The following is a 16,553-nucleotide window of genomic DNA, read 5'->3' as shown; positions in this document are numbered from 1 at the left end:
GGAACTGGAGTTCTGCAGAGGTGACTTTCACCCAGCTAGTTCCCAGAACAGATTGCTCGCAAGAGGAATAATATTGCTCCAGATGCTCCCTTAGCTCTGCAGCTGTCCAGTGAGGACAGAATGACAGAGGGCAGAATGACAGAGAAGATCAAACAAGTAATGCCCAATTTGGCCCCACTAGCAGCTCTAGGAACTATGCAATAAGAAACCCTGGGACTTGAGCTGCATTTGCAATAGATCCTCAAATTATAAGCTAGAGATCAATTAAAACCTAGAAAAAATACATATATAAGATATATATATAAAACTGTGATATAATCAGAATAATCCAGAAAGTAATGCCTATAAAACTCTCAATAAAATATATCACCATCTAAAAATCAATATTCCATCTAAAAGTTTTCAGTAGACTAAAACAGATACAAGAGGATTGACTTGACCATTCAGAAACAGTCCCAAGTCAGCAGAAATTTAAATTCCAACATTCTCAGTCGGCTATAGTCAATGAGAAGATGTAAACATTTCCACTTTCAAAAACACAGTTGTATAATGTTTATGCAATTAGGCAGCAAGATTTCCTTACAAAAAGATACCTCTCCTCAGCTTTAAGGACAGGAAAACCTAACTTTCACAATGTAATATGTCATTTTTTCTCCTCCTCCTCCATTGGGAAGCAGGGAAAGCTTTGTCTTTACTTTTGTCTAAACTCAGTTGCAAAAACAAGTATTTTATTTAAGAGAAAAGAGAGGCAAGAGGCTCTATGTCCAAAGAGGGTAGTGAAAAACCACCTACGAGATTTGTCATCCCTGCCTCCCTCATTCTGCTCAGCAGGAAGTTAAGCTTTTGGGATCCCTCCCCTCAGTGAGGGCAGGGGACAGGCGTGCAAAGGAGGGAGAGAACACACGGATCAGTGCAGTGCAGTGCAGGTGACGCAGCCACTGCTGAAGTTCTCCTCACAAACTCCCCCTTGCCTCGCAAACCTAACCTGTGGATAATAGACTTTCCTCGTTTGTGAGGGAGAGAGAAAAAAACAAACAAACAAACAAACAAACAAACAAAATTATTCTTAGCTTTTCTCCAATCAGGAGAGCAGGAGGAAAAAAAATCCAAGTGTAAGAGGTCCCGTCTGCAAAATACTTTTCTACCAGCTTCACTTAAGCTTTGATCAGAGACATTACATTGCAGGTAACATTTTGAAACAATCCGAAATGCAACAGCACTTCTTCCATAGTTTTTTTCCAGAAACCATCTCATATTAAAAAAAAATTTACAGGCTTTTTCTACAAGAGCCCTGCTCAGGTCAATACTGAAGACAGTTCTTCACTGACTACTTCTTTTGCAATTTTTTTTCCTTTTGTTTTCTTTAAGATTACGTCACCAAATTACCAGTACCAAAAGCAGCAGTTTTTAAAATGTGTAGTATTCATCATGTCACACGTATTAAAATAGATTAGAGAGTCAATAAGGCCAAGCAGTCAGATTATCATCTGTTTGTGAATTGCTGTTTTTAATGAAGCGCACCCTGCAGAAACCCAGCCAATGATGATAGGATTCCTATGGCATTTGGGACAATTTCTCATTTTGCCAACACAGCTATCACCCTTGTGCCATTTATACGTACTAAACTAGTGGGCTTGAGGTTCCTGTGTATGTGGCAAAACACTAGACATATCGTGGCCTTCAATAAATTTCTACTGAGGTCAGGAAGGGGTGGTAAAGCAGGGGAGAAGATGAATACTTATATTTAAAGCAAGCTTTTGAAAGATTATAAATCCATCTCTTTGGCAACAAAATGCTGTTATATTACCTGGGACGCAAACACAAAAGTGTTCTCTATCTTCATTTCATTCTTACTGCATATCTCCCTGCATCATATATTGCAAATTGCATTATCCAGCTGCTACCTGTAAAAAAAAAGGGTGCTCCACCTCCCTGAAGTTCCCTACAAGGCTGAGTAAACTCAACCCATATACAGGGCTGTGCATTAGCATTATGAATGCAATAGACATAATCAAGAAAGATGAAGTCACAGGTTATGTTTATTTTCAGGGTAAAAGGACTTTTAGCCACATGTAGGTGGCAACTGTCACCATCACAACCGTATTCTTTACCAAGGACTGCCTTTGGATCAATGCAGTGGGCCCATGTGAAGAGTTTTAACCATGTAGCTTGTGCTGTCTTAGTGCCACTGAAATGGTTCCAGTTTGCACCTAAATAATGAACACACCAAGAATTTCTTCCATTATTTCCAACTGTTTACCAGCATTGCTACATCCCTGACATACAAAGAGTAAATTAATCCATCCATCTAGTAGTTTACTGTAAGTCTTAACAAGATATATTCAATCACCTTGGCTTACTCTGAACACTCCTAAATTCCTTCTATTTCTCCACCTCAAACTTTATTAAAGCATTTGTGTTTAGCCATCATAGAGATGTTCATATATCAAGGAAAAAATCCCTGACACATACATCTAAGAAAGTTTTTTTCCCCTCTCTCCTTTTTCTTTTTATGAACCCAAAGCAGGCATCCCACACAAAGCCCAGGCAGTCTTTTTTTTCCCTAGATTTGCATTGTTTGAAATGAAGCAATATAGCTACATGAGACAGCCATTTCTGGCTGGACTCCACTAATACAACTTCATTTTCTGGCAGTCCCTGGGAAAATGCTTAGAGAGTCAATGCAAATTTTGTGTTGCTTCCTTCCACCATCCTTTGAAAACAGGATTTAAGCCAGGACACCCTCCAAATTCAGCTTACTTGGCTTTCACAGTGGGATTCCAGAGAAGTTTTCACAGAGGTGCAAACACACAATGCGCTGGTGCTCCACACTTTGCTCCTTAACTAGCCCACTAGCTAATATCCATTGCATTTTATTTCTCTTTGGTCAAGCTAAAGAGCAGGATAATCTTACAAGAGGAAGTATATCCTTATACCGCATGAACTATTCTGAAGTCTTGTGGGAAGCTGGATCTCACCAAACAAAGTGACCTTGTTATTTCTTTTCTGCATTCCAAATATGGGAAGAAAAAAAAAAAAAAAAAAAAAAAGGCTGCACTGCAATAAAATATCCTTCAGCTTTTGACAAAATCTAACTAGGGGTTATTATATTACTATGTAACCTATTATATTTCCAGTTTTCTTCAAACACTTGATAATTTCAAGGAAACTGTTCCTGACTATGATAAACACTGATTTATGCTTCAAAACTGACTGTATCCGTCTTTTCTTTGAAAATAATTAATTTCAGCTGCTACTGTGAGGTTTTTCATAAACACACTATCATCTCTGTGAAACTGACCATTATGATATTACATTTAAATAAAAATTACTACTGTGAAAATAAGTTAATGCAGTTCCTTTTACGATCCCTTCCATATCCTTCATACTTCTCGTTGCCAGTTTAGCTTCTGAGCAGTGGGCAGAGGCCTTCCCTCCTGTGCTGAGAGGCGCCAGGCAGCCTCCTCGCAAGGAGCTCCACACGGAGCACGCCGGAGGCAGCGCAGCCAGACAGGCCCAAGCGTCATGCACATGGAAACACAGGACAGGGCTTGGGATAACGGAACGGGACAGGAGGCACAGAATTGCAAAGGACCATTCTTGCTTCAGTATGGGAAGGCTTTCCAGGCTATGAAGTGTGTCAATAAAGAAGGTTGTCTGTTCTCCCTTCTGTGTGACCATGGTTAAGATCTGCAACTGGCATCTTCAGCCTGCTTGAAGGATTGAGCAACAGGCTTCTGCATCTGCAGCCCCCATCAAAAGGAAATACATTACTTATAAGTTTTAGGACTTTATTTGTAATACGTGATATAAAGTCTATTAAAGCTTTTTTTTTTTCTTTATCTTAATAAGAAAGGGCATTGAAAAGATACCTTGGATTAAAAGTATGCCCTTGTTTTTCTATTTTACTAGGGTTTGTTTCAATTGTTTACTTGTTCTTCTTCAAGAATGAGCTTAGCCCTGCTTTCCATACCTCTCAAATCCTCTTTCACTTAGGAGAAAATGTTAGTACTACATTAAAGATTTGCATTATGAATACAAGTATCTACACAACAAAGGAGCAGTTAGACCAAATGAAATATGTCTCTGTGCAAGAGAAATGGAAGAAATTGGACAAAATATTTATTTAATATTTAATATTAAATTTAATATTTATTATTTATTAATATTTCTTTTGAGAAAGCAAGCTATCCACCTGCAGTCAGCAGAAAGTTCCCGCTGATGATGCATAAAAGATGAAGCCCATCACTACTTCAAAAGGCAAGCAGCAAACTGCTGTGATGCCACTTGCACATTAGCACCAAGACAAGGATAGCCATCTCCACAAACTCACACAGCCAAATTTCCCAAACTGCTGCACCGAGATATGCATCAGATAAGCCACAAAAAATAGCTTAACAGTGTCATAGCTGGGAGTGATTCATAGCAAAGATTATTTTCATAGATTTTTTACAGTATTTTTCAGAACCAAGCTTACATTTACAAAATAATACATATTAAGTATGATGCACATTTCTGGCCATTGTGCCTGCAAACTAAATCTGGAGATGAAATCCTAATTCCATCAAAATCAACAGCAACTCAGCCTTCAGAGGGATTACAGCCTCACCCACCCTTGAGCTATAGAAAAGAACTTCAATAACTCATGACGCCTACGAGACCTGTTACAAATTGATCTAAGCAAAGATTTTTAACGAGTGACACTGTAAAATATACTTTGTTCATTTGACTGGAAAATTTTAGTTATTCTTAGCAACACAGAGAAGTAAATGCGTAGCACATTTATGAAATTAAGCTGAACTTCATACTATTAGACACTTTATAACGTTTGCAAGTCATTATTTGCCAGCAAAGAGATACTACTCATTTTGTGTGCAAATTAAGAAAAAAAGATTAAAATGGATACATACAACGTACTTGGCTGACTTCTTTCATCAGCCAAAAGTCTAATTGCAAGAGCCACACTAAGAAAAAATTCAACTTTTTTCATCCCTTGTGTGTTGGTTTGGCAGTTCAGTAAGGGCTATTTACCATGCCACGTGTATCGTGCGAGAAAGAACGGTGCACCCTCCTGAATCACCATCTCCTCAGGCATCTTCCAAACAGCTCTCCAGGAGGAAAACCACCTTTAAGGCTTGTTATAATGTAGCGTTCAAACAAGAAAGCCAAAGGCAGATGTAAACCCTGAACCTGCATTACACCTTCATTCAGAAATTCACCAGTTTTCATACTGGGATTCTGTCTAACCAGATCCACACTTGAACTTCTGCAATCAATACTCCCCAGCCCTTGCTGACGTTAAGGAGCACCATGCATTAAAACATATTTGGATATTGAAAAGAAGTGTCACTGGAAAGGGTTTATGCCGCAGAACATCTGCCAACTCATTCACAGGACAAGAAAAACTTCCCAGGTGGACTATGCTGTTTCAGAACTTCCTTAACCTCCACCTGACATGTGCGATAGTCTCCAGACACTGAACACCAGTCCAGGCAGTATACAAACACAACAACTGATTTTATCCAGTAAGATCATCCTAACGGTGGCATAAAGTGCTTGTCAAACATTTTTTGAAACAAAAAAAATATATAAAATGTTCGCACATAATTTCCAAATTAATACATAAATTAAAAAAAAAAAAAAAGAATGTCCTAGCTAAAACCTTTTTGCTACAAACAGTCTGTCCAGCTCAATTCCAAAACAGAACGTGGGAGCATCTTCAGTGTCCATACTGCAGTGCAGAGCCTTAGGAAGGGAGGTACAAACCTGCGATCTCAGCCATGCTGTACCTCATATGAGCTGCTAAACAGCAGTTTCCTGTGCCAGTCCCTGACGAGCCTCCAGAAACCGCATAGTGACAGTGGCAAGAAATATTTTTTAAAATAAACAGAGGCTGGCCAAAGTGCTTTCTTGTATTCTTTCCTTTCAAAATTTCTCCTAATATCTGCTGCTTTTGAACATTATCCTCAGTGCACATTAGCTGCTGTGTTTGTATGTTTGATGATTGCAGCCACATAACATACTATGATAAACCACTTTAAAACCTTCAGTCTATAAAAAACACTACAGAAAAAAATACATCTCTATTCCATTTAACTGTGAGACACACAGAGAAACATTTCACTTTATGTTTAGTTGCTTAGTATTTGGAACGACTAACATGATTCTCAGACTGTGTTAGTCCTGGTTCTTTCCTCATCTGTAGTCCCATAGACATGATACGATCGTTCAGGATCACACCTTAGCACATGGTTTTAATCAGATATAAAGTAACATTCATTGTTTAAATGGGATCTGAACGAGGAATATCTGGGACAGAAGAGAAGTGAATGCTGAATCACAGAGTTCTTGTCCTTCCAACAAGACCATATTATGCTCTTCATTTCATATTGAAGAAAACAAGAGAGCTGAATGCAGAGAATTTATCTCAAGTATTAAGCTTCAGCAATGACTTAAGAAAATCCCTTGCCCATCAAACATAAATCCTAAATAACATTCAGTTTCAGTTGGAAGTCCTTTCTAGTGTTGGATAGTACTCTTATACTTACCCAGCAGCCACACTCAAAGAATTGTAATTCTACGTAGAAAATAAAGCAGCACAGAACAGGTTCCTGCAAGCAGAAGATCCTGCTTTACTGCAAGTTACTAATCAAATAAATGAAAAAGAAAAAAAAATGGCATTATCGGAGAGTGTAACTAGAAATTTCCCATGCAACGTGCTCTAGGGGCTCCTGCTTGTGCAGAGGGGCTGGCCTCCGTGATCTCCAGAGGTCCCTTCCAACCTCAGCCACATCAGCATGCCAGTCTTAAAAAAAAAAAAAAAAAAAAAAGAGGCAGAAAGGGAGGCAGACCTGGGAAAGTCTGCTGCTCGGCTGACTGTCCTTTTGATTTATCACGGACACACCAGCTTCACTGCCTCAAAAACCAGCAAGAAAGGCCCTAGTTGGGTTAGTCCCCATTAGTCTTCGCGGTGTGTCCTACCATGAACACGAAGAACACATCTGCCTCCAGGTTACTGCACAGCTCCAGAAAGCCACAGCCACCAGTAGCAGGAAAATCCTCAGCTCTGAGTAGATTATGATGCCGTTCATCACTCCTAGGTACATAACTGCTTCCAAGACTCAGAACACATTTATCCCATAGAAATGATAATACCAAGGAGTGTTTTCTCATGTACTGGTATTGTTTTAAGTCCATTATCAGCTTACAAACCTGCACCATGATACTGGGGGTCTGTAGCACAAAAATCAGTCCTTTCATGTAGGCTGTATAGAAAAAGCATAGGGGGTTAGAGTAAAGCTGTTCTCTCCTAGAACTCTGATTTGTTTTCACTGTGGGCAAACTAGGCATCCTGAAAAGAAGATAAACATGTCATTCCTATATTAGCTGTAAATATTTTATGCTCTTGAATGTGAAGACTGAAGAGTAGGAGTTCGTTTTGGAGCTGCCTTTTAATATTCTTAAAAACTGTACAGGGAAATAGCCCCCTCAAAACTAATAAAAACAAAAGCAAGGTGCTTGCTCCTTGCCTCTCATCTTGTTCACCATGAATGCCCTCAGTGGGAGAAGTCAATATGTCCAAGGCAGTATGAAAAAGACACAAGTATTACAAGGCTACCTGCAGCTGCAGAATTCAGTGAAATGATGAGGGGAAAGCACAAAATTCATAGGACTATAAAAAAATTTCCTTGGGGCGAGCCCATATAACAGAGCAGTTACATTCCAGCCAGTCGGAAGGATTCTCAATTTAAAGGATTCTCAATTCCTGAAATCCAAGGCGTTCCCAGGTCACATTCACTTTCCAAAGCGATGTGTCAAATTCAGATTGTTCCCAAGAGAAACAAAAGTCCAGACGTGAATTTGTAGGAAAAAAATGCAGGTACCAGTTTATCTAAATAAATAACTAAATAAATAAAAGCACCCAATGAAGAAGAATTATTAGACAAAGTAAGAATGTATGAAAGACAAATTACCAATGAAAATCAATCAAAACAGAGGGCAAATAGAAATTCAAGTAGTTCAATGCAAATAAATATGGAGTTTATGAGGAAAAAAAAATCCATAATACTATTTTGCATTTACATTACAGGATTGACTTTAGAAATCCTAGAGTAATTTTGAAACATCAGACAAGGAACCTGCATTTCAGAGAGTTTAACAGTATCTCAGGAAAGAAGAAAATACAATGAACACCCCTTACACATAGTGAGTGGGTCTATAGACAACATGATTGAAGTATTAAAAGCACAAAAAGCTTTTTCATTTGCAGGTGTTCTTTGAAAACTTAGTATTTATCTACCAAGCCTTTTGTACTTTTTTTGGTCCCTAATTACCACCCGAAAAAACAGCAACTAAAACTGCAGCAATTTCCAGGTAATACTCAGTTTCCAGTGCTTTCTCTCCACGCCATTCTGGAAGTTAATTGCATCCAATAGGAAGTTTGGATTAATATTTTCTAAAGCTAAGAATAGGTAAAAGAACGACTGGGTTGAGAAGGTTTTAAAAGCAACTTTTTCAAGAAGAAACTGTAACTTAGATTGTAACTTCATCACCACAAATGCACAGCTATGGATGAGAGTCAAAACTTCTCAGCAAAGGAAATCTCAGGCCCTTTTTCCTCCGCTATACATATATATGTACATACATATATATCTGTATAAAGCCTCAGTTTACCCAGTTCTTCAAGGTCACTTTGCCACCAGTACAACACACTCAACGTTTTCGAAGGCCAGTCCAAGGCCAGGGTTGCCAGCTGCCAATTAGGCCTGCTGCCCATCACCTGGAGCGCTGCTTTGCATCAGGCGCTGGCGCACGGCATTAGCATGCACGCTGCTGCTTCCCCCTAGGAAGCAGTCAGCTCCCAGCCCTCCCATGAGCTCAGCTCAACATTGAAACCTCCTGCAGTAAGCCCGTCATGGTGGACGTCTTCCAAAAAAACGCCTAACAGGGAGAAGTGCTACCAATAAAACTCACAATACCATTTCTTGTTTTGCCTTTAAATGCCGCACAAGACTACAAGTGAAGTCACCTACTGCTGAGGGGGGGAAAAGTTGACTGTCTTCATGTCAGTGTTGCATAACAGCTATTTTCCCAGTAAATCTAGGTTGCCCATGAATTCAAATTAATGGATAATGACTAGGATGTATATCACGCATATCATGTTAATGTTTCCCGTCAAAATAAACATGAAAAGGGGCAGGTGCAGGATTCTCAGTGCTGCAAAACTACTATGAACCTGCTTCACATATGTTAGCTGTGTGCTTACTCCCTGCTTCCCCTGCCCCATTTTAATGCACTTTCTTGCATGGCACTGTGAACACTTTCTAAAGCAGCCTGCACTAAATAAAAACGAAGCTAAGCTTTGCCATAACAGTTTCAGTGTGCCTACATATCAAGCATGGAACAATTTTCACAATTTTCAGCAGTCTTTCCCTAAAACTGTGACAGGATTTGTGTATAGCACCAGTCAAATATGCCCATCTGCAAAACTTGAGAGGACTGTGCATATAAACAGCGCTTGGGAGATGCCCCAGAAGGGAACCAAAAGCATCTCCTGAAGAAAAGAATAAACCAGAGGAGTGTAAACGTAATAGTCCCAGTGCACAAATTAAAGCCTAACGCACAAAATAAACCGAGGGAAGAAACCTTCGCCTCCTCAGCATGCTTTGGACTGAAGAGAAGTCAAGAAAGGATGCTCCCGCAAAAAACAAAGGAGGAAAGAAAGAAAGAAAGAAAAAGAAGAAAAAAACGTATTAGTTCGTGCCCAGCGCAGAGAAAATCTGCAAGTTAGCGGGAGCCTGGGCGGCAGATTTCTCCCTACGTGTATATATATCCTGAATCCTGCCTTTGCCGGGGAGCGCGGCTGCAGCGGGGAAGCCGGGCTGGCTCCAGCATCCGCAGTACGCGGCGCGCAGGGGTCCCGGGGGACGCGGCGCTGCGGAGCCGCCAGGACCCGCTGCCCCCCGCGCCCCGCAGGGGGCTCTTCCCCCCTCCCGCCTCCTCCCGCGGCCGCGGCGCTTACGGTGCGCAGGAACTGGATCTCGTCCTCGCCCTCGCCCCCCTCGGCCATGTCTCGCCCTCTCCGTGTCTCTCTCTGGCGGTGCCCGGGCGGGCGGCGGAGGGGGAGGCTCGCGGCCGCTCGGGGCTGAGGAAGGCGGCAGCGCCAGCCCGGCGCCGGCAGCTGCGAGCGGCGCGCGAGTGCCCGTGGGTCTGCGGCGGGCGGCTCTGCCCGGCCGCCTCCGCGCTAGCGCCGGGCGCGGGGGGCGGCACCAGCCGCCGGGCGAGGCGGAGCTCCGCGGCCGCCGCTGCAGGTGCTCGGCAGCCCGCGCCGCCCGCGCCCAGCGCCCCTTGCCGGCGGAGCGAGCGGCGCCCGGCGGCGGCAGTGGGGCGCCCGGGGCTGCGCCGCGCCGCCCGCCGCTCCCCACAGGCGGGGCTCGCGCGGCCGTTGGCGGCAGCCGTTGGCGGCGGCGGCCGTTGGCGGGAGGAGCGCGGCGGCTGTGTCGGGCGGAGCTCCTCGCGGCTCCCCCGAAGTTAGCGCGTTAATGCCTCGGCGCAGGGGGAATGAGAGTGGCTTCTCACGAGCTTTTTTATTATTATTTTTTATTTTTTTTTGTCGGCCGACAGTGCTCTCTGCTAGAAGAGAGCTGGAAGATACAAGGCACAGCTACGCCAGACAGCCGCGGCGGGGATTCGCCAGGCGTTAGTTTCTACCTACACTGTGAATGCCCCTAACCCAAGGGAAAAGAGAGGCTGTTCACACAGAATCACAAAACGGTTGAGGCTGGAATGGACCTCTAGAGATCATCTAGTCCAACCCCCCTGCTCCAGCAGGGACATCTAGAGCACGTGGCACAGGGTGGCATGCAAACAGGTTTGGGAGATCTCCAGAGAAGGAGACTCCTCTGGGCAGCCTGTTCCAGTGTTCTGTCACCCTCACAGGAAAGAAGCTCTTCCTCACATGGAGATGGAATTTCCTGTGTTTCGATCTGCACCCATTATCCCTTTTGGTTCAGTTTCCTTGAAGGATTGTCACCCTGTGTTCACCACGGGTTAAGTAAAACATGTAAGCAGGTGGTTACCATGGACTAGTGCTTCTTTCGGGAGCGTTCATGCAGCCATACCTTGAAAAAGGAAACCCTATTTCTACCAGTGGATGCACTGGGTCAACTGAAAAATGGGTGGCCTCTGAGAGCTGCGGGACTTCAACAGTCAATAGCACATAGGAATCTTAAAAAATAGCTCAGTGAACACCGTGTCATTGGCAGAGCAGTATGTGTGAAGTGTGCGCAACTGCAGAAGGCTTTGAAGGACCAAAACCAATGAACATGATGAAATCATAATAATTCTGGTGAATAGCGTGGCCAGTGTTCCAGAAGACATAACTTCCTTGAGCAGCCCTACCTGTGGTCCTTAGCCTTATACTGCTCAAGGACGTCACGAAAAAGTAATACTAAATATTTCTGTAGCGATTTTATTGTTCCTTCTAGCAGTAGGAAAACTGTTCTTCTGAAAGACTGGCAATTGCGAGATTAGCCAAGCTGTAGAGCTAGTCATGCATGAGTATTTAATAGAGAGGTTCTGCAGATGTACTTTTGTAGGAATATGGAAAACATTTATTTTTCTTCTTTTAACATACTTAAATTATCTTCATTCAAAAGAGTAAGTCTGAGAGGTATAAATCTCTAGAAATTAGCAGTAACTTCAAACAGAAAATTATAAAAGAAATGCTAACCTGCCCTAATTCATCTGTAGAACAGCAGTACAATATTCGACAGTGCAATATTGTGCAAAAGTACAGAATTCAAACATTTAAATGTTCCTTCCTCCAATTTTTTTATGTTGAGAATTTTTTCCCTAACACCTATTTAGCAGTAGAGACTTCTGAGCTTGGTAAATTCTGAATCTTCTAACCTAAAGATTACACAATATTACACACAATTACAACAGTGTGTTTCACAATGGGGCCTGACAAATAAAGTTTTATTTACATGCTCATGTATAGAACAAGTCTGGTTCTACACTGCAGTTAGGAAACACACAAACTCCAGTTGAAGCTTCTCCATAGCAGGAATATTTTTCTTACATGGAGATTCGCTGCTGGGTCAAATTTATGCAGCAGATTTTTTTTCTGTCAGTCGATAACACTATTTGGTATATCCTTCAGTGAAGCATCCATTTCCACAAAATGCTCAGAACTAATGATTATGATACTACTGGTCCCCCATCAAATTGGCTGAAATTTGCCCCTTGGATCAGGAGATACTATGTAACAACAGAAAGACACACAGGGCACATGGTACATAATCTAATTTTCTTAGGAAACAGGCTAAAAGCAGTAGATACAAAAGATTCTTCTGATAAGTTCGCTGATGGGGGATAAAGAGTAAAAGCAGTTGTGAGCATGACTTCATGTTTAGCTGTTCATTAAGGACTTAATTCCCATGTACGTACACCATGCATACAGACCATACATATGTATACACACACACTAAATAAATATTAAATATAGCTATAAAATATGCATAGAATATAAAATCACTGCATACACAGAAAAGCCCAAACAAAGTGCTTTTCTTTTTTTCCTCTACCTTCCCTCATCCATCAGCTACACTGTAGGTACCTCTACAAAATGTGTGGGCTTGCTCTAGCCACATGGAAAGATAAGGTACATTTTCTGAATGCTCAGGATGTTGGAATGGAATTGTGCTTAAAAAGGAATGTACTTGGGCTGTTGTGTGGTTATATTTAATTGTATTGGATAATTAAAAGCAATAGGTTGTTTTGAAGGTGGAAATAATGTGATAGTTTCTGTCATAGCAGGAAGTTATGTAGTTTGCAAGTTTGTTGTTTAGTTGGACTATAAAATAATACAAATCCTGCACAGCTGATATTGGCAAGTGGAATTCAGAGGAATCACTTTTTCCGTGTGTGGATGGGGACATTCTGTGTGGGGGTAGGCACTTTGCTACAAGACTACCAGTCCCCATTTCACAATGCCAGTCAACCCCATAGCAGTTCATTTGTCTTCCTCATGCTTTGTTTAGTTTTGGTGTACATTTTTTCTCACTGTGCCCTCTACTTTCCAGAAGACTGAAGATTATTATTAAGTAAAAAAATCTTGTGTTTTCCACAGAAAAACGCAGGGAAAATATACAGTTAATCTTTATGTTACAAAACAACCCATTTCTGATTTAAGGAGTGAGAGCTTTTAACAAAGCCTCAGAAGATTAACAAAAAAAGGAAAAAGGAAAAAGCTTTTTATTAATTTAAAATTTTCTGTAGGAAACATGCCATTCCCTTTAATCTGTTCTAATCTGTGTTTTATTAGTTAATTACTTGTTATCAGTTTGTATCTGGTCCTTATTCCTCCTACCTAGAAGCAGCCTTCCAGATTCTCAGCCCAGACCTTCTCATGCGTTATTTGTGACCCTGCTGCTCTCCATATCCGCTTCCCTTTTTGCCATATTGCTTTGTTCCTCGTCCAATCCCAATCCAAATCCAAATCCGCCCATCGTGGTGCACATTTGTAACAATCACCACGACACACTATTTTCTTAGTGCATCTTGCCTTTAAAGAATAAGTGCTTCTCGCTGCAATGACCCTGGTGTATCAAGGAAACGACACCATCAGGAGCCGTCACCTCTTCCTCTCCAGAAAGCCGGGCCTTGGTGCGGTGCAAATCCAGTAAAACAGCAGCAGTGCAATGGTGCTTTGGTGCACCTTAGCAGAATCCTCATGAGCATCAACTGACAGCATCGTAAGAGCTTTAGCTCTAATTCCATACATTTGAATCCCCTAAATTAGGAAGTCTAATGTCATGTTAGGATAAGATGCACAGATATGATGGCATGCACGCACTCAAAATAATAATGCTATGCAATGCTATCTTTGCTATGCAAAGCAAACAAAGTCAGCTGTTCAGAATCATAGTAACAGGAACTGTGGGCATTCAGTATGTAGCAACATAAAGAGAATTCCCAGGTGTTTCTCTGTTTTCTCTCTGTAGCAGAATATACTACTGTGCTGTTTTGTATTCTCAGAAGCAGAGAAAAAGATGATGCATGTAGGAATAGAGTGGGGGAAATACTACCCTTTTGTCCTCGCGTTGTTCTTTCTCACACTATCTCAGTCTTTCAAGTTTTTGTCAGCTAGATATCAATCTTGAAAACATGTTATTCCAAATGGCGTAAAACTAAAGGGATTGCTTCTCCCATTTCATTTCATAAATCAACCCTACTGTGGTTGATGAAACCAAAGCAATGCAAATTCTGTAGCGGTTTATGGGCCAGCTGTGACTAGGAGACAAGAACAAGATCAGTAGAACAAATTCTGCGTTGAATTTAAATGAGATTTTATTGCAGAGGCTAAAGAAGCACAATTATACCTATGAGCAGGTAGTTACATGCCTATCATGATCTCCCCAGAGTTCAAGATTACATTTTTCTTCAGATAGTGTTCATACTAAAGACATAAGACACTGTATAGCTGTTAATCGCTTGTCTATCATTAAGTAAATGACCTGTACTCTAGATATATCACCTATACAAAAAACAAAACAAACAAAAAAAAACCCTTAGGAATACAATGTTACCAAAAAAATAATTTTTGCTTAATACCAAGCTTTTCTCAGAAAAGCTTAATTGTCTGAAAGGCAAGCTCAATATATCAAGCTTAATTACAAGAAAGGTCTTTCAACAATTTGAACAATTTGCATTTTGACTGGGACATGTATGGTATCTTACTGAGGACTTTTCTATTCCTTTGATTTCAGTTGTCAATGAAACTGGTGAGTTCATTCCTAAATATAGCCTGGAACATGACTGTGGCTGACTCCAGAAATCCACACTTCTACCTTAAAACAAGAAACTAGCATTGTCTCTAATATCCTTTTTTAACCAAGCTCAAATCATTTAATTTCTCTTTTTTATTATTTTGTGTGGGATTATTGAGGTGAAGAATGATACCTTGTCTTTTAGATTTTGAGGGTAATAGTTTGCTTGGATTTTCATGTTATCCTGTTCCTTGAAGTTTTTATCACCCATTTTTAATCTCTTTTTCTAATATACTTTCTGATAAATTCACTGGAACTTTTCAGGAGGCCTAAAACCACAACAAATAGGGTTATTTTAGGATTTTTTTTTCTTTGAGTTGATTAGGAAGATTAACATATTTTGTTTCTAAATATTCTTGGTTTACATTAAAAGAGCACTTTAAATAACATGTTAAAGTAGAATTTCCTACTAGGTAGGTTTTCTAACAGTTTATATTTTTGTCATCAGGCATCTATATTATATTATTATAACATTAAACCTGCATGTAAGAATATACTTGATTGTTACCTGTGCCACTGGCAATGGAGATGTATTGGTGCTCTCTGCAGCTTGCATCCTCCAAAGTGGAAAACCACCCTTGTGTGGTCAAGGACAGGGAAGCAATAGGAAGGGAATTCTAATCCTACCAATAACTGATGCTGCTTAGGTTTTCAAGAAGTTTCACCATGTTTTCTGGTAAGCACCTGAATTTTCAATGTTCCCAGTTTATTCTGAATGAGTTTATATACAAGTACTTAAGTCCTCGGAACTAAGAAGGGAAAACCTCCCCCTTTTATTATTGATATCTGGCAGTCTGCTTGGCAATCTTACAGTAAAGACCTACATGACATATTAAACCAGGAAAATATTGTCCTCTGTCTCTAAAAGGATTTTTTTTCTAAAAAAAAGTATCAGTGTCTATTTAAGAGCTCTAGTCATTTTTCTAAAGAAACATCAGGCAGTATTTTGGGAGAAATGTTGATAGCCACAATGATACTCTGTTACTTGATGAATGGAAATAATTGTTAGAGATCAGTCTCTCTCAAAGCAAATTTGTTTCGGATGGCAGTTCTTTTCAAACTTTAATTTAAAAAAAAAAAAAAGATTTTTTTTCCAATGCTTTAGCAGCCTGCATTTTGTTCTAAGAAGATGACAAGCAGGATTTTCACAGCTGCTCAAATGATGAATTGTACATGGGGCAAGGAAAGGACCATGGCAGAAAGCACAAACGAAATGTGAAAGCACAAAACAAATGAGAAACAAATGAAATTCTACTAGGAGAAAGTGAACACTTTGCATTACAGATGTTAATCCAACACTGGCTTTCAGTGGTGAATGTTGTCAAGGTTTGAATGAGTAACCGCTAATCCTTGTGTCTTTGGAGAAAAGGAAGGTTACTTGCACGGGGACATGTTTAAATTACTTAAAATGTTACAAAGGAATGATAAAATACATAGACAATCAATGTAAAAACAGGAAAAAAAAATTTGTATTAAAAAAAAAAAAGGTCATACTTAACGTTCTGCAGTTTAGTATCCTCTGTGTCAGCAGTTGATCCATCCTTCTCTCATAGTTAAATCTATGAGGTAACTGTGACAGCAATAGCCTGGAGAGGCTGGGATGAAGGAGATGAACAGCCTGGAGAATGGGAGGATGGGGAGGAAAGGATGGAGGAAACTTGTAAAGCTCTTCTCCGTGCAAATGTTCCATCTGTAAACCACAGTATCACTGGATTAGTATCT

General features: G+C 40.7%; 1 protein-coding gene across 1 annotated transcript in view; it reads right to left on the bottom strand.

The window, feature by feature from the left end:
- Positions 1 to 10,101, bottom strand: part of RYR2 (ryanodine receptor 2) — a 362,813-nt gene extending 352,712 nt beyond the window's left edge. The window contains exon 1 of the mRNA XM_088522870.1: positions 10,022 to 10,101. Coding sequence (XP_088378996.1) covers positions 10,022 to 10,069 — 48 coding nt within the window. The 5' untranslated portion in view covers positions 10,070 to 10,101. The remainder of the gene's footprint in view (positions 1 to 10,021) is intronic.
- Between the last annotated feature and the right edge of the window lie 6,452 nt (positions 10,102 to 16,553).

This window comes from Tinamus guttatus, unplaced genomic scaffold (assembly GCF_059628265.1).
Source record: "Tinamus guttatus ecotype Peru unplaced genomic scaffold, ASM5962826v1 Tinamus_guttatus_pri_ptg000011l, whole genome shotgun sequence".
Lineage (NCBI taxonomy): Eukaryota > Metazoa > Chordata > Aves > Tinamiformes > Tinamidae > Tinamus > Tinamus guttatus.
This window is presented reverse-complemented; position numbering and strand designations above follow the sequence as displayed.